At 43.9% G+C, this 19,616-nt stretch overlaps 1 protein-coding gene across 4 annotated transcripts in view; it reads left to right on the top strand.

Moving 5' to 3' along the window:
- Window positions 1-5,020: 5,020 nt before the first annotated feature.
- Window positions 5,021-19,616, top strand: part of MTMR14 (myotubularin related protein 14) — an 80,843-nt gene continuing 66,247 nt past the window's right edge. For all 4 annotated transcript variants that reach the window (XM_088473277.1, XM_088473275.1, XM_088473276.1 and 1 more), the window contains exons 1-5: window positions 5,021-5,258; window positions 9,574-9,722; window positions 11,541-11,649; window positions 14,073-14,148; window positions 14,629-14,686. In XM_088473277.1, the coding sequence (XP_088329403.1) occupies window positions 5,169-5,258; window positions 9,574-9,722; window positions 11,541-11,649; window positions 14,073-14,148; window positions 14,629-14,686 (482 nt within the window). In that variant the 5' untranslated portion in view covers window positions 5,021-5,168. The remainder of the gene's footprint in view (window positions 5,259-9,573; window positions 9,723-11,540; window positions 11,650-14,072; window positions 14,149-14,628; window positions 14,687-19,616) is intronic.

The raw sequence follows: 19,616 nt of genomic DNA, 5'->3' as shown, positions 1-19,616 counted from the left end.
GTGCATTTACAAGATAAAGGATTTCTTTCATTGGTAGAGAGTTCATATATTTGATAACCTCTGCTGATTTATGCAATTGGTTGATTTTTACTTTGGTGTCAATGTTTCCAAGCAACCATTTGACATAGGTGATACTTTGTCTCCCTTTAAATGTAGGTTTCTCCGATATCATACTAAGATTTAATGTATTAACAATATATCGGAGTGAATTTCAACTGTGGATCTCTCATTATTTTTTGACAATATCTTCAACCAATGATTATGTAATATTTATTTCATGTCACATTTGAATTCTATCTGCTGATTTATGCTTACCCAGGTGACAATACTCTTATGTATTTATACAATATAGGGGATATTATACACCTTCCAAGTGTATAAAATATATGTACCAGTGCTTTTCTAGTATCTGCATGATAAATGATTGTATACTAGTCATGAGCCCATATACATGATATAATTTGATTAATATTTACCTGTGGTCGCTAAAGTATACATATATACTCTCTCTTTTTCCCATCATTTAGGAACTAGAGAATTGCTCTATTAAATATTCTAGCCCATTTTTCTTATTAAAGAGGGAATACTTACCTTCCGAAATAAGATATTTACTCTAACACATTAATATATATATATAAAATTGTGTTGAGTTTACAGTATAACCAATTATAATTATTTTTTCTTTTCTTCTTTGGATGCTTTACACATCATTTTTTAAAGAGTACTATTAAAATTGTTATTATAAATATTCAATTTATCATTTTTCTATTCAATACTATTTTTCTCAAGAGTGCCCCACATAATAGTTTTCTTTTTACCTGCCTGTGCAGGGATTTGTTTGCAATTCAATATTTTTTGACTATAGGGTGCACCACCAACAACACTTATCTTTTGGCAAATAGTTCCATTTACCGAATATTACAGTTGGTTTCTTCTACAATATAAATAATCTTTTCAATACAAATTGATCTCCTGTGCAGAATCTTTTTCCAATAAACCCCTTTCCCCCTTTTTTCTGTGTCACTACAAATAGTATATAAGGTGACATACAGCTGATAGTGATAATAAATTATCAATCAAACCAAAACAATTAAAGGTTTGGTTGATTTGACTCTTTCAGTCTCAGATGCTTTAAACTGTGAGATCTTCAGTACAATTTTACTTATTCTGAAATAAACTGTGAAATAACCATATTATGGGGCATATTTATTAATTATCAAGTATTGTTCCGATAGTAATTTCTTATTGCCACCATAAGAAATAATTATCACCCGAATGTATTAGGAATCACATGCAGGATAGGAGCCCACCCCTGCCATGTGTTAGAAGTGAAGATATCACTAATGAGATCACTTTCCTTCTCCATCAGAACCCCGCTGCGCTACTGCACATATACAGTCTGCTGACCACACATGTGCGAGCGCCCATTGCCGGGCAGGGATCCTACACATCCCTCTCCCAATAACTACTGAAAAATGTGGCTTATAGGCTACAATGGCTGGCGCCATCTGGAGATGGCATTAGCTACTGGGGCCTAGCTCCGGAAATGTGAATCATACTGGAGCTTGTTATTCAGTACTTAAGAAGCCTCCCATAGAAACCACATTGGTCGCTATGAAGATTGACGTGACCACACAGGCGCGACCATTACTACCGGGCAGAATAATGAGAGAGGCGACCGCACACCATGATCATTACAAAGCAGTCGGTCAAATTCGATATCTGATGTGGTACTCCCAGAAACATCTGGATGGTAATATATATATATATATAAAACAATCCAAAGATCCGGCACTCAAATCGTACAGCTGTATACTTGCCGGGTGCCCTCCTCAGTCTTGCCTCATATGAATGAGGGAAGCTGTGTATACCGTTCCAATGGCGGCACTCCGTGAAAAAGAGCACACAAGTCAGTGCATTGATAACAGCAACGTTTCAGCGCTTTATTTTGCGCTTTTGTCAAGCCAACATAACATATGTTGGCTTGACAAAAGCGCGAAATAAAGCGCTGAAACGTTGCTGTTATCAATGCACTGACTTGTGTGCTGTTTTTCACGGAGTGCCGCCATTGGAACGATATATATATATGGCATTTGGATACAAAAAAATAAAATTATATATAGATATATTGTGATGTCTTGGGGTTAATTAGCTTGGTAGAGAGTGGTTTGGTGCAGTGTTTAGGTGCTTTAATGAGGGTCCACACACAGCTTTCAGGTAAACAATGGAATGGTGCTTTACTTTCAACACAGACAGGAAACAAAATAACAAAACACCTAGCCCAATCAGGGCAACTAGCTCACTTCTTCAGCCCTCTCTATGTAAGGTGCAGCTAGTCTGCAAATAAAAGTCCAATGTCAGCTTACCCCTGCGTCCTGCAGGTTAACCCAGGCTCCGGCCTGGTCTTTAGTTGGCTGGCTGCCACAGCCTCACAGTCTGTCTGGGTGGCTGTCCCTGTATCCTCCAGGTACAGGCCCTGGCTTCCTCAGCCTGCAGCTTCACTGTCACAGTCTGAGAGTTTTGTGGTCCCCCCTTGCCTCCTGCAAGGTTCAGACACAGGCCTTCTGGCCTCCCAATGGCTCGCTCAGCTTCACTGGGCTCTCTGACTGGTCTGCTTCATCAGCCTACACCTGAGCTCTATCCACAAGGCAGCAACAGGTGTATCACCACTCAGTATTTCAAGCCTGTGTGGGAGGATCTCTCCAATCCCACACAGAATCTGCTGCTCACCAACGCCATCTCTGGTGATACTGCCACTCTATATATATATATATATATATATATATATATATATATATATATGTAAAACATCGTGGCCTGTGTCCACCTGTGTTTTGTATAAATTCACAGTCCCATATGCTCAATTATATTGGAGAGCAGCTGCCTTGATTTAGGGTTTCACCACACCTGAGTTGAAGTAGTTCTAGGAAAGAAGGACAAGGAGCGCACACTTGTAATTTTCTGTAACACTTTACACAATATAAAAGCACATAGTCACATACATCTAAGTTAAAAGTAATCCATATGAACCAGCCTGTCAGTGATAAGCATGCCTCGGTCCGTCTCCACTGCTCCGAAGACCCATCTGCTAGTTTCACCAGGATCCGGCAAGCTTTATTCTAGAACAGACTGCTAGATTCACCAGTAAGCCGGGGCCCGCCGCTCCACGCTCAGCGATCACAACCCCCCCCCTTCAGAGCCGCTGACACTGTAATGTAGCAATTTGCATGCAGACAGGCTATAGATAGAAGAAGGCAGCAGCTGATGGTCTGACATGGAGCTCTCCACTAGTGTATGGTGGCTTTTCAGGTGCCAGGAAGGGGTGCCATGTATTGGGTGGCCGTGACGGTACACTCCAGATAGTAACAGCCCTAAGTGGGGTGAATATGTTGTGGACAATGGAGGAGGTGCCCCTTCAGAGTGGGAGCCCGGCGGCAGGTGCCTCCATTGTCTCCCATAGTTCTGCCCCTGCAAGTATGCATATGTACAAGACCTCACACAGAGCACACGGAGCCCTTAGCATAATGATAACAGCATGTGTCCATATACTGCCGCCCCAAACGCGTTTCATCCCTATGGACTTCATCAGTGGTCGATATCTGCAGCATCACCACACTCCCTGCACTTAACCCTGAACCTCCTGTCCAGGATCTCCCAGTGGGGAGAACAAATATATTGGCAAGTATGCAAATAACGCTCATTTACAAATTTTAAAAAAATGCAAGTTCACATTACTTTTCTATTTGTACCTAATTGTTGGTCAAATGACTTTCAAAGTACACGCCCAAATTTCCGGACTTCTGGAAATACCCCTCTAATATCGGACAATACCTTTGTGTGTGTACAGTTTGTCAGGAAAACACATAAAGTAGATAAAAAGTTGCAGGCCCCAGTGCCTTAAGGGGGTGTGGCCATTCAGGGGCACATTGGAGACGCTACAACCCTGGTAGGGGCATGGCCAGGAGGACCGTAAGGTGGGCAGTGCGGCCAATGCCACAGTACCGTGGGATCTGTACTGACACTCGGGCCGTCCCTAGTTGCCAGGACCACGCGGCACGCATTTTTCAATATGCGCGCCGCTCAGGGGGTGGTTGCGGCACAGGGTGCTCCGGCTACGTTGCGTACCCAACCCATTCAGGGCAACCCAAATGTTGGCTCTGTGCATCAGCCCTCCACCAGCAATACGGCTCCTAACAGGTTGATCATACTTGCCAACATTAAGGAAGCCCCTTCCCTTTAGGGGACAGCCGGGGGGGAGGGTGCATTGAGTTATGGTAATCGTGGTAATGCCCCCGCAATACAAAGTCGCAGTTAATGGCACTGAAAAGGGGTAGGCAAGAACGAAGTGACGAAATTCAGTGCAAACCACGTCATCAAGCACCTGTGACCTCCTACTTCCCTCGGGAAGCGCGTAGCCAAGGACGTATCTTTCTATTGGCCAGAATGGCACTCGTGAAGCTGGCCTACCCCTACTCTCATGGTTGCTGCTAGATCCTAGTTGGAGATGGGAGGCTGGGAAAGCCCCCTTAAAATCAGTATCTATAGTGCTGTAATGGGATTCAAGATGAGGGTGTAAACCTCACCCCAGTATCTACAGCATGGTCAGACATTAGTCAACTGATGACTTTCCAGCCCAGACCAGGGAGGGTACAAACTAAGGAAACAGAGTGAAAAGTGATAAGGTGCCACCCAATCAGCTCCCAACTGTCATCTCACAGGCTGTGTTTGAAAAATGACAGTTGGGAGCTGATTGGCTGGTACCTTATCACTTTCTTATCACTTTTCACTCTGACCTAACACTGCTTAGTAAATAGACCGCTAACTAGTAAATAAGAACTGAGCTCTGCACTGCCAACTGCTGGCTGACACCGGTATTACAGTCTATTGCCAACAATACAAACAGCTTTATTAGCTAGGTGGTCCCCGGACAGTTGCAATCTACGCCCAGCCCGGTCCCCGCCTTCCAGACCTGTTTTGTGTCCGCGCTTACCTTCCCCAACCAACATGGCGGATGGGCCTGCCCGTGACGTCATCAACAGCTGCCGGGGACAGTTGTCACAAGACGTCAGACAGAGGGGCCGGTCGCGGTGCTGCGGATGTCCTGGCAGGCGGCTCCCGGGGCTCCGGTGCACGGGATGGGGTGCAGCCTCTGAGCCGAAGGGGCCGCTATGGACGAGTCCGGCCGCCTGGGCGGGCTGGTGGAGCTGCTGGAGGAGTTCTCACGGGCTCAGTTTCGGGCCAGGGACGTGGGCGCTAAGGTGAGACCCCCGGTGCTGGTCCCGGGGTGCCCGGGTGTATACAAAGGGGGGTATGAGGAGCGGACGGGAGAGCTGCGGGTACGGGCTGTGCAACAGCGCCCCCACTGGCCGTTCTCGCACGTGACATCTGTCACACTCCCTGATGCGCTGTGGTGACCAGGGGTGATATGGGGTCAGCAGAGCAAGACACCCGCCCACCAATATGCTGGGTGCTGTAGTGCTCCATCCTTTCTCAGGAGCTGCCTGCACAAGAATCTGGCCCGGGCCCCTCCTGCAGTAACACCTCATCATTATTATTGTACAGACAGTTATTCCCAATGTCAGGGACATGACTGCTCTATGTCAGCAAGACCAGATCTGTCACCTCATTTATTGGTTATATCTGCCTAACATGTCACTTTCCCCCAGTACCCCTTCCCTTGACGGCAGGGGTCTCCTGCTAGGTACCCCGACTGGGAATGAGAACTTGCTGGAGCATCAGAGCCTGGTTATGATGAGTCGCAGGTGCTGCCCATGGCGAGTTTTAGCATGCGCCATGGCGTACATGTGCATCTATCTACACGTATCTTTGGGCGTTTCTGGGGCGGATGGATCTCATTCGTTCGTGTCTGTCTGTGAATGGGTGTCTTACTAAAGTGCTGGTTTTTAGAAGTGGAGTTGTCGCCCATAGCAACCAATCATATTCTAAATATCATTTATCTAGCACCAATCTCATTGGTTGCTACGGGCAACAACTCCACTTCTAAAAACCTGCACTTTAGTAAATACGCTCCAGGATGTCACTTGGGTATATGCACCGAAGAAAACTGTCAGGTGGGCCTGTAGCCAGAGTTGTGTCCTTTTCTGAAGCTTCCCTATGACCAGGGGATGCCGGTTGCAGACTGGTCTCTTGCACCCAGCTTGGAGTAGGGTTAGGGTAGTGGATAGATCCCCTTCTGTAGATGTACCCTGACATCAGTTACTGTCCAACGTCATTCCCTACTATTTACGTGGACATAGAGGGGGAATATAAACCTGTGGCGAGTGAAGAGAGCCACCGTTTCTGAAAGTGCGGCGAGCGGACACATTTCTTCTTTTGGTGGCCTTTATGGGCATGGAACCACACTTCCGCCCTCACTTCCGTCACTTCCAGGTACATATACTGAAGGGGATCTAAACCTTTCCGTAGGGTTAGTTCTGATGATAGAGATGATCGAAAGCAGGGGGCGTTGCAGCAGAGATCTGTGCGTCTCAGAATACGGGACTCTGCAAGATTCCAAATGCGGCCGCATAGGGAGTTGTGTGCGTTGCAGAATCAGGCCTTCTATGTCTTCTTGTCACTGTGTGGACACTCTGTAACAGTATAAGGTCCAGTATCCCTGTATTATCTTAGCCAGGTGCCTATGTAGCATTTAAGGAACGCACAGGTGTTTATGCCAAATTCTGAAATTGTGGTTTTAGTACAGTATGTCAATAAGTCCTAGTTAGCGCTCTCTGGCGCCATAAAACAGTAACGTTATGCAAAGGGATCTCTACACTGACTTTTGAACGAGTGTTTGCTTCGCGCAGAATTATGTCAAATTCAAGGTTACCTGTTGCGTTCACAATAGTCAACACTTGGTAAAATATACAGTAGCTGCTTTGTATGGGCTTGTTTATTCAGTCCCTGGTAAAGCATTCTTATTTGTTATAGCACCATTATAGTGCATTGTTCCAGAGGTTACCAAACTCTGCTATTACAGGCCACGCTCTAAGGATATCTATGCTTGAGCACAGGTGAATTAATTAGTATCTGAGTCAATTTGATTTAACCCTCTGGACTCGAGCATGGATATCCTTAAAACCTGGAGTTTGGGAAACTCTGCATTATGCTATATTATGGATATGTTAATGTATCTAAAGCGAGATTAAAACACCTACAGTACGCTTCAGTGAGAGTTTTATTAACAACTGTGTGTACTGTATGCAATATAACTTTGAATTATGCTGTTTATGAGTGTTTGGGTGGAGTTATCTAGTTGTGCCCTCTTGTGTACTTTCACACTCATAAGCCGATGCTCCTTGATTTATTTTCACTTTTAAACCAGAACCATCTTCAGTCATATTTGTATTTATTTAGCGTAGTGATTTCTGTCTCCTGTGACTCTGGATTTCGGTAGTGCTGTGGGTCAGTCAGGTGACTTGAACATCCAAAAATTGGTTCTAGACTCTCCGCTATCTTGTTAGAGAAGTGAAAATAAGATTTGAATGCATCCTTCCTATTTTTTTTTTTGTCTGCTGCTCCTTTTTGTTAATGCTTTTATTGTTAACGTTGCATATTCAGCGCTGGCTATCTATTCAAGTCATTGTTTAGCTGACTAGTATGTTCCTGTATTTTTGGTATTAGTTTGTGATCAGGTGTCCTCTTTTTTTTATAGTTGTTTTAAGCTGCATTGCAAGTCCCTTGGAATAAATAAAAATGTACCATTCACTTGAGTCACACACAGTGGAGGATAGTTCTGCGTTAGCCACAGCTGTGATAGAGGGGAAAGCTTTGGGGTACCTTCTGTTTGATAATGGAGCAGACTTTGCTCCGAACCCTCTTAAATTACGTAGATCTAAAAGCTAATTATCTTCTATCCCTGCCAAAGACGAAGCAATGGTTAGTTAAAGTGCTGACGCGTATATAAAAATTAGACTTTTTTTAATTTTAGAAAGGACCATAGTAGTTTCGAAAGCTTGAGCTATAATTCTGCTCAGTGAGCCAGTACATTGCATAATATTACAGCTGGATAGAGCAGGGGACCTCCTGCCTCTCTGTGCCTGATGCTGGTTTCTAATGCAGGCATTTGAGAATTGGTGCTGAGGATAGGATATTGCAGTCACTTATTTGTCTGCTTTAGTTTTGTAAACTGCAACAGAAGAATAACGTCATAGGGTTTCTCTTTGACACTTATGTCCTTTACCTGATTCCCATTGACTATGTTTATATTTTGTTTTAAAATTTTTAAGTATATGGGGTCTGCTTCATTACATAGACGGACATGCGGGATTAAGTATAAAGCCGCGGAGAGAGATAAAGTACCAACCAATCAGCTCCTGTCACTTTCCAGGCTGTGTTTGAAAAGTGACAGGAGCTAATTGGTTGGTACTTTATATCTCTCCAAGGCTTAGTACATAGACCCCTCAGTCTCCCACAGTTGACAATAGGCACCGGTACAGGGGAGAGGATCTCTCTCTTGCCATTCACCATTGGAGCCAATGTGGGGCCATAAGGATGGAGGTCGGGAGCAGGTAAGATCTTATTTTTATTGATGTCTCCAACTTTATCCAAAGCTGTTTTAGAATTGGGTGGAGTCCTGATGAGAGGCAGCCAAACATGAGTCATCCGGTGAGTTGGCCCAAGCACCAAGGACCTTGTCCAAATTTGTATAATGCATGAGAGGCCCAACTGGAATAAGGTCCAGCCATTCAGCTGCTCGCACTCTCTGGGACCTGTTTGGTGGTCGGCCAGCTGTACTCGCGTAGGCTATAATTGGTCATCCTCACAGTTCATTTACCCGCATGCCTAGTAGCGATCCGATCGGGTTATAGTGCTGGCCTCGGAGACGCACATCCTGCCATATTGTGCCAAGTGTCGGACACTGCTGCCAATGTTGCCGCTTGTTCGACCAACACCAAAGGGGTCTGTTTAAAATAAGTATTTTTATTATTTACCAGCATAGCCTGTTACTTTCTTGAGTGCTTAGTAATTTCTGGATTTAGGGGTGGGGGGGGAGACACGTGGGCACAGTGAAATGGGCCCTCTTTCACTTAGGGGGGCGAAGGGCACACTACTACACTGTGCAGTCCCATGCATGTCTAAGACTCAGACGACTGGTGGAGAGTCGGATGATGAGTGGGGCGGTGCTAACGAGAGGGGGAGGGCTAGAGGAGTGGGGGCGTGCCCTGTGCCCCCAGAAGACTTCAACTGGCCCTGCAGTCATAGCAAGGCTCACACAATGGCCATTTGGTCAGAAGTCGGTGGTGGTTATCTGTGAGAGGGAACTTGATGAATAGGAAACTTTGTTCACCAGTTAAGTCCCTTTTTATTAAATTGGTAAGCCCTCTGTATTTATGCATCTGTCAAGTACATCGTAATCTAGGAAACTGTATACCGAATTTATAATAAATATAATTACTTTAGTTCTATCGATATTCAGTATTAGGTGTATATAGAACAGCTCCTCCCAGTTTAAACGGTTTCATGAACAATGTTGGGTTATTATTTTGGCATTACCAGGTGGTTCCTGTCATGCTGTTGTTTCTGTGTGAGCTTTGGTGACCTGAACAGATGTGTTCCCCCCCCATGTCTCAGGTGGAGAGGATCGAAAGGCGCTGCTTGGAACTCTTCGGCAGAGACTATTGTTACAGCATCATCCAGAACCCGAATGGCGAGCTGTGCAGCCACTACCCCAGGCAGATCGTCTTCCTGGAATACGAGAGCACAGAGGACGACAAAAACACGTATGTAATAAACTATTTCCTGCCTTTGGCGCTCCGCTACGAAATTAGCAACTTGCGAGAGACTATCTTATTCCGTCCTTTTTTCCATGGGGTCTTGCTCTGAAAACATTATAGATTTGATGGAACTTCAAGGACTTGGCGTTTACGCTGCCGTTTCGCGCTCCATGAAAGATGCTCTTTCCATTGAATTTATTTTTGTGTTGCTTCTGAAATGTGCCGCTGTGCAGGCAGGGGGCAGCACCTCACTGTGCTGTAGATGTGCACATTTCAGAGAGCTTATAAAGCACTTGTTATCTCCTATCACATCTGAATTATTACCTACCCTGCTGCTGTGGAATGCGGGAGGAATGTGCCATCACTGCTTATGCTGTAAAACCCATTTGCATTATTTAATTTACGATGTAGGCATCCAGTCCGGTTTGACACCACTGCTGTCGAAGAGTTTCTGGATAGAAGTACAGCACATTTTAACAATTTTATCTGCACTGTTTCCAATTTGGGAGCAAAGATTGAATATTAGATGACTATTCAATTGATCAAATTAAATGTCTATGCTGTGTGGTATTGCTGGAGCTGTGTGGTTTAAAAGACCATTTCATCTTGGTTGCAGGTTGAATTGTAGATGATGGATATTAAAACTATTCCCAAATCTCTTATATTGCCCACACATATGCAGATCACATCATTTCTGACAAAACTGGCCATTCGTTGCATAGGGTTTCCCAGTTAAATGACTACTCGAAATCCAAGTGGATTTAGTATAACCAGGCAGAACAGGTTTCACCATCCAATCATCCGTACGGTAGGCTACGGCTACAGGAATCTGAGAGCACTTCTCCTTGAATTCTCAAACACTGTAATGCTTTGGTTTGGGCGCAGCTATTTTTTATCACCTGTCTGACTGAGTCTTAAGCTGGGTACACACTAGACGATGTGTGTACCCGACCGACGCACGATACATATTGCTCGGTCATTTTACACCACATGATCTGGTGAGCGGCCGCACAAAATGTCATTCACCAGTTCCTACCACAAGCATGGGGTCGTTCATCAAATTGACAGATTCAGCAGAATGTAGGCCCGATCTGTCGGTGCGATGAACGACCCTGTGGGAGCATGCATGGTCGGTCATATTGCATACACACTTGCCGACAGGGACGATATGTCAGCCGGATCGGGTGACATATCAACTCTTGTGCACCCAGCTTTATACACATAGAGGTGTGAAGAGGCATTCTTGATTTGATTAGGCTTTCCGTGTCATCCCTTTAAGTTGGGATACATAAATGAAGGCACTTTATACACCAGCGACTGATAGTCGCAATTCTGCGATCCCCAGATGCCGGGGTCAGAGGATCGGTGAAATCAAACGTCTGATTTGCCTATCACTATCAAAATATGATTGTGACTTGCAAATCGGTGACTTTTAACATGTAGAATTTCACTGATCCTTCGACTGCTCGGTGAACATCGAAGGTCTGAGGATCGGACAATCTGTCGGCTGCTGTAGGGCCCATTTCACCTGGTTTTTAATCGACCACAGAACCTGCGTAATTCACGTGTCCCGACTTAAGGGAATGATCTAGCAAGCCTAGATTTGATCAACACATGTTCCAGGTTTTACAACCCTTTAAAATACATGGTGTGTGTAGACTTTTAGAATGCATTTAAATGTATAGTATATATGGAGAGCTGACAATATAAGTGCACACAGGTTAAGCTGCTTGTACAGTTACTTTATTATTTTAATTACATTTCCCTTTATTCATTATCTTTAAATCGGGCTCTTGAAGTTTTATTCACTGGGATTTGTTACAGGTTTGAAAGTACGGTGCAGGTCAGCAGGTTGCAAGACCTTGTCAACCGCAGCAAAATGGCGCGTTGCCGGGGACGTTTTGTCTGCCCAGTAATTCTTTACAAGGGAAAGGTAAATCTTTTTGTTTATCGACCTGTACTCATTATTGCAATTTCTTCTGCATTATAACAGGCTACACTCACTGCACCTATCCGCTGGTCCATGATCTCACAGAAGGTCCATTGATTATATGGTGTAATATTGTTTTTGTTAGGTGTCTCTCCCCTCACCCCCCCCCCCCCCTCCTCCACTCTGATGCACCTGTTCTTCACAGAGAAGGTCTTTTACCTGGTTTCACGAAAGAACGCTTAGGTCTACTCCAAAGGACCGGCTACAACTGGCTTAGGGCATTAACAAGAGACTCTTGTATTATCGGAGGGGTTCTTCTAGTTGGCACTTTTGCTGAGGTTTGGCTTCAGCCCTGTGCTGAGCCTAATTTTTAGTTCATAACATTCACACTTCAGTTCCGTCCTTTTTTTAAGTGCACACAACCCATAAGTTAAAAAAACCTTTGCACATTCAGAATATACAATACAGATGTATCCGTACACATCTTTGCTGCAGTCGCGCTAAAAAGCCCCTCTCGGCGCACCAGGTCCTGCGAGACTCTAACGCCAGGCGTCTTTATGTGCTGAAAATGCGTCTAAAATGCGATGTGACTCGGACACCCCAGGAGACTGTTCTGATTAATATGACGTGCGACACTTGTATATCTGTGTGTGACCGAGTCTCTGTATATGTTGCGCTACGATGTAGCGGGCGAGGCTTTTGTATCGCACGTTCCGTTGGTCTTCATATACAGACTCAGGTGCGCACAGATATGCAAGTGTCGCATATCAAAATAATCAGCACAGTCCGCTGGTGCGCCCTAGTCGCTTCGTATTGCGACTTAGACGCATTTTTGCCCCCCCCCCCCAAAAAAAGACACCCCACGCTAGCAGAGTAGCACGGTACCTGCTGGCTCACTCACGCCAGGCAAGTCGCACTGCGCGGCGTATTGAGGCTAGATGAATGAGGACACATCTATACATTCTTTATAGACCCGAGACCTCTCTCCTTCTGTGGTCTGCGCGAAATGATAACATCTGCGGATTATAATCTATGTATCTTTGTAAAGTTGGGAACGGTCTTGTTTGTTATCCATGTAATCTTACAATCTTTCTTCTACTATCTATGGAGCTACGGAACCCATGTGGCGCTTCTATAAATAAAGATATTATTAATGAATCTGAAATGCACAATAGTTCCTGCTGGCGTAATAGCCGAACATAACACATTATCCATTTGTTTCCAAAAAAGGGAAACAAAAAGTTGGTTCCCCTCTATATGCTCTGACCTTGTGTATTTAGTCTCCTGGCACCCCCCTGGTAATTCTTAGTATGGTTGGAGGGGTGAGGTATAAAATGTCGACACTGCTGAAATGTCGTCATGATAGAATGTTGACAAACCGACGTGGTGGCCCATCGACCACTTAACTGCTCCCGACCGCAGCAGTGGCTTCAGAAGTGGCTTCTGTGTCCCAGCAGTCATATGTGCAGCAGTTCTGGTGCAGACATATGGCAGTATGACGGTGCAGTGAGTATTCTCCCCCTAGTGCCTAAACCCGCAAGGTACAACAGAGGAAAACTTTTCACCTGTACTTACTGAATGAAAGTTGTGTTATTGTTTGATCATAGGGCAATAACTAAAATAAGGGGCACTCACGTTTTCAAAAAGAGGACTTTTCTCTGAGGTTAGGAAATAACCTTATGATTTACTTAGCTATTTTATGTTCATACTGAAATCTATTTATACATTGTTTTTTATTTTTCTGTGCTCCCTGTGCGCGAGACGCCTGTCGTGACATAGACATCCCGCCACGGTAGCAATTCGTAGTTCATCCTGATTATCACGTCTTATTCACAGCCTAGCCACACAGAAAGTCTCTCGCAGTGTACCAGACACATTAAATGAGTACTTGTGTCACAAAGCAGTTGGTCTAAAGTCGCAGAAACGATATATATGGCGCGGGTCGCTGGTATCGCAACACTGTCTTCTGCCTTTTTTCCCAGATTAGCGACTTTGTCACACACAGAAGTACATGATATGCCAGCGTGAGTAGTCTGTTTAGCCTTGCTTGGTATTTTTGTCGTGTTAGTGATTCCAATAAGATACATACTCTATTTTAAAGTATCTGGCAGGACCCTTGGCACAGCTGAGTCACAAAGTCTGCGGCGCCACAAACAGGGCTATTTGGCGCGATTTGAGGATAGATGTGTGTGTGTGTAATATATATATATATATATATATATATATATATATATATATATATATATATATATATTATGTATGTGTATATAAAATAAATTATGAGCCAAAAGTCATTCGATGCTTTCAATTGTCTGAGTCTCTGGTCGTAGACCAGTGGTTTCCAAACTGATGCATTAAAATGTTCTAAAAGAATGGATTGTATTATAGTATATGTCCTCACTATAAGTCCTTAATTCTTGTTGCAGCACATTTGCAGGTCGGCGACACTGGCTGGATGGGGAGAGCTATACGGACGCACCGGGTATAATTATATTTTCTCAGGTTTGTTCACTCCTTTTATAGAAAAATAACGGCTTTTGGTATTTCCATTTTTCTATTAAATGTACAGAACGGTAATATAAAATCGCGAGCTCAGTTTCTGGCTGCAATATTCAGCGGATGATAGTGCTACCTTTGTGTCAGCAGAATTAGATTGCTCCTATTTTATCCATCAGAAATGTGTATGCAAGTGCTCTATGTAATAATACAGTGAACGCATGGCGGGATGTATATTTCTCCTGTGCATAGCTCACTTCCTGCCTGTAGGTCTGTGGAACCCTGCGTAAGGTCTGCAGCCCACCAAATGTAGTAGCAGTTAAGTGGGCAATGGTTCCAGTTACGGCTGCTGATGTAATGAATGGAGTATATGTCAGCAGGGATTTGGTGTGGAAGCAGACCTTCCAGTGGTGGGGTGGGGGGGGGTCAATGACATGGGTTTGTAATGCTTTCATTTTCTGCTGGTGACCTGTGGATTTCCTGCAGGGGGCTCTGATGACGCATGGGCAGATACAGAAGTAGTGGAGGATGAAGCTGCAGCAAGGTATGTGCGAAACGCGTTGAGTTTTATATATTTTTATTCAAATTGGTAAAAGCAATCCTGCATAAAAAAAAAAAAAAAGTTGACAAAGCTTTTACTATATAGAACTCCAGTCAATTCTGTTTTAGAATGGATCATTTTTGTGTATTATGTCTAGTTGTGCTTTAATTATATCTTCACTCATTCTTTATATGGGAGCGAGCCGCCTTTATAATGTTACATTGATCTAGGGTTTACCACCTTATGTGGAGATGACCACTACAAATGCCCAACTTCTAATTTGGTGGACGTGACTGTGGCTTTTCAATTAAAAGCGAAGCCCTTGTTGCGTTGCCAGGGCGGTATGGAAAAGCTGCCAATGGTGACACATCGCAGGCACAAAATAGCTCCTGTTACTGCGCTGTAAGAGGACCCTGACCGTGCATATTGCACTTTGTGATTTCACGCACCTAATTTTTTTGTGGGGAGTGGCATCAGGGCATTCCTAGATAGACCTTGAGGGAGTTCCCTCATCCACCTTAAACTACAAAAAAAAAGTTTGTTGCACAATATTTAAAGGGTAAGGTAGCGGAGAGGTAAACTGCGTTGGTGTTTTCTGGTTAGTGAGGGTCCACAGATGATCACTATGTGTGCTCAGGAGGTGCCGGACATCTGGATCTATTTCAGGGGTGGGGAACCTTTTTTTTCTGCCGAGGGCCAGTTTGATAGATATAACATTATTTGCGGGACGGTGATGGCCACACCCCTCCGTGTGACATAATACGGGGGCGGGGTCACAATCGCCAGGGATGATAGCAATGCCCGTAGCATCCTGGTAATGCTCCGGGGAACTGTAAGGACAGCGGTGTGACCATCTGAAGCTTCCTAAGGACACTCCAGGTGGCACTGCTGCATAGATTCTGGCTGCATGGTGCCATTCTAGGCACCCTGCTAGCCAGATGAGGCTGGCAGGAGAAAAAAGCTCAGAGGGCCAGACCATATGATTCCGGGGGCCTTATACGGCCCCCAGGGCCTGAGGTTCCCCATCCCTGCTCTATTACATGCTTTCAGCTGGATGGCTTTTTTTCCCACCACCCAGGTGAATATACATGCCCAAATAGCCACGGTATTAAATATTTAAACCCATGAAAGTGACATGTAATTAAGGAGTACTCCCCCGCTCTTCAGTCTTCACTGACTGAGTTATGACCTGAATGAGGCCTAAACCAGCCTGATTTAAGAGCAAAGTCTAAATTATTGAAACAAGTGGCCCTGCTAGGTAACTAGTATTTAATTTCCGTCATGCACATTTCCAGCTGCACTTGGGATAGATACAAAAGAGAAGTAAACTGCGCTGAGCTAAAATAGATCAGAAATATAAATGGTATTTATGCATTGAATGTATGGATCAGTAGCTAACCAAATGTGACATTAAACACATATCCAATCCCAATGGTAATATAATATCCAGACAAACAGAAAAACCCTACCAAACCAATGCAATATTGATATAAAGGAATTTATTTATTTATTTGAAAAAGGCTAAACCATAAAAAGACAGAAATGCTGCACATGATTTTATGGTTTAGCCTTTTTCAAATAAATAAATTCCGTTATATCAATATTGCATTGGTTTGGTATGGTTTTTCTGTTTGACTGGATATTATATTACCATTGGGATTGGATATGTGTTTAATGTCACATTTGGTTAGCTACTGATCCATACATTCAATGCATAAATACCATTTATATTTCTGATCTATTTTAGCTCAGCGCAGTTTACTTCTCTTTTGTGTATACCTTTTAGGGATTTAGTCAGTTATCCTAAACTGCAGCTCGCATTATATAGACAGTCCCCATTGTTTCAGTGCGCTAGTACTCTCCGTATTTGTTATGCCTGGGATAGTTGGTACAGACACATTCATGAACGGGAATGTGGTCATTGCAGCGAATTTGTACCAGGCGACCAGAGGCACAGTGTGTATAGATAGCAATGTATTGTGTGATACATTAGTGACATTCATCTACCAATGTGCCCTCTTCTCCTCTCACCTCATCTACTACATTGCCTTTGAATTGTAAGCACACCTTGGCACAGAAATGTTATGTTTTGTCTATATTGCTTGTACAGATGTATACGTCTTTGCTGCAGTCATGTTAAAAAGCCCACCTCGGCGCGCCAGGTCCCATAAGACTCTGCTAGCGTTGGGTAACTCCCCTTTCATATGCACCCACAGATACTGACGCGTTTCCCCATATAGCATATCGGTTCATCAGAGGGGGAAACGCGTCAGGTCTGTGGGTGCATATGAAACTTTATTTTTTATTTTTTCCCCCTATACGTGAGCAGTCACTCCTAAACCTGTTGCTAACTGGATATCGACAGCCAAACAACAACATTTGGCATAATGCTTCCGTGTACATCAACTTGCTCCCTGAGGAAGCCTATATTGGTGAAATGCGTAGGGTATTGATGCCCCTCTGCTACAACTACCACTACTTACCTGCTGTGTGCCTATGGTTCCCCCCTGCAAGACCAGCCACCACCCCTTTCAGATAAGCGACCTTTTTCTTTTTTAATTTTAAACCATATGTAATATTTGTGTTTCACATTTATATGAATAAAACTGGATGCTAATTACATTACGTTGTGGACACCATTCACTCATAAGGTTGCTGTCCAAGTATACACGTGGGGCGTTCTGGAGTCTGAGGGTTCCCCGAGGCCGCTTCATCACTCTGAACTGTGTTTGGACGATGGGATTCTGCATTATACGCTTATATAACAAACGTACATAGGGTACGGGCGATAGTCAATTGTTCTCTATTTTATCCGATTGGATCACGAGATACAACACCATTGGGCGCTTGTCCTTTCTTTTCTACTACATCAACGTGCCATTCTACATTGCTGCTTTACCATACTAATACTGATAGCGGGCGCACCCGCAGAAAGAAATCCTGCCATCCGACAACTCCAGCCACAGGAAATGTCCTTGCTACACTGACACTGTAGACATTGGAGTCTGTGTCACAATCATATCTAGCGGCTGTGAATGAAAGCAGGACCCACAGGGGTTCAAGCCGACATCTGGACTCCGTATACGTTGCGGGTGAGCATTTAATATCACACAAGTGCCAGTTCGTGCCTCCGCTACATCTCGAGGCTATAAATGAAAGCAGGACCCGCAGTGGTTCAAGCAGACATCTGGACTCCGTATACACACTGGCTGAGCAGCTAATTATTACTACAAATTGTCAGTCGGATTACCGAACCCTGTGGTCAGTGATTGACTGGAGAGGTGGTCCGCAGAATTATATCCTATGCATAAGGGGTTAAAAGATATCTGGATTTTGAGAAAAAGCCCATTTGTTCTTTTGATTATCCACACCATGGTTAGCCTGTTGATCAATGGACTATTATATCGGGATCGGAATGAAATGCATATCCGGCGGTTCTAATCCTGACGCTGGAACACCGGCGGTTCTAATCCCGACAGTATTTTCCTATTCACTAACTTAACCCCTCCCTTAGGGATGCCTAACCCTAACCCCCCCTGTAAGTGCCTAACCGTTAATCCCCCCCCGGGAGCCCCTAACCTAACCTTCTGTCCTCCTGCGAGCCCCTAACCCTCCGTCCCCGCAGCTGTCCGCGTCCGGCTTAACTACGATCGGGATGCCGGGCATTGGGCTCCCGGCATAGGTAAAATGACAGGCGTCAGGATTTCGACTCCTGTCATTAGACCCTTGCCGGGATTAGACAGTAGGGATGCCGACGGTTGGCATTTAGACCGACTGCATACCAGACCGTTGCAATTAACAGGATAACTCCTACTATTGGTTTTATTGCACATCAACAATCTGTCTGTCTGGTTAACAAATTAGTTCACAAAGACGCTTTCCTCATCTCAAACAAATCATTTAACTTAGAGGATTCTAATAACATAAAGTGTGTAATGTTACATTTTACCTGAAATGTTACAGCGGATTTGTGCATAGATATTTTGTGTCTAATCTATATGGTAAGAACGTTACATTCTGGAAGTCTTAACCTTTTTTTAATGTCTCATTTAGTGGAACATATGCTATAGGTGTTTTGTTATTTTAATAAATGTAATTTTAATTGAACACTTGTGGCTGTTTGCGATGATGTTGAACGCCTTTAAGCGATATACCGATATAATCATTGACCTAATTACCAAGACTTTGTGTACTTGCACTGGAAACAATGAATCCGATAATTATCTCCTTTTTGCGGTTTACAGCCATGAAACGTAAATTATGCGTATTCATTATGTAAATTCTTTGTAACGTTCTCAACAATAGCCGCGGAACTTTCCAGACGGTGATTCATACAGATGGAAACTTCTAAATTCACATGACAGAATGACTTCCTAATATGCACTATTTATATTTAAATGACTGCTAAATGTAGGACACAAGTTGGCGGAAATTAGAGTTATTAATACCATGCACGAATATCAGAGGTGAAGATCTTTCAGATAGTTTTGATTGTGGGGGGAGGTTTCATCCCGCGCACAGCAGACTTCCTGTCAGTAATCAATTGAAGAACATGGAGGTCAGCCTCTCTGAACATTGATCTTTTTTTAATTTTAAATGCAGTCTGAAATCATGAGAAGGCATAGAATCCACTACATATATCAGCGATTGATGCTAGTAACTCTTTTATAGTAGTCTGGTTTAAGTATTCATTTTAGGGTCCTATTTTCTTATTAAAACTATTATTTAGTAGAACATGTAAAAATATGAAATGTTTAAATCTGTATTCACCTTTGTCTGAGCGCATGCTGCTATGCGCTTCCGGATTCTCTGCGAGGCCTCACTATGGGGCTTTGCTGGTTCTTATTAGACTGTATAACAGGAAGTCTGGTGTGCACAGACGCAATGCTTCCCTCTCACAAAGCCTGATCACAAACTTGTTACTTGTCTTTGC

The sequence above is a fragment of the Taudactylus pleione genome, unplaced genomic scaffold (genome assembly GCF_031769625.1).
Source record: "Taudactylus pleione unplaced genomic scaffold, aTauple2 ptg000133l, whole genome shotgun sequence".
Lineage (NCBI taxonomy): Eukaryota > Metazoa > Chordata > Amphibia > Anura > Myobatrachidae > Taudactylus > Taudactylus pleione.
The sequence above is the reverse complement of the archived record's forward strand: the minus strand, read 5'-3'. Positions and strand labels throughout refer to the sequence as shown.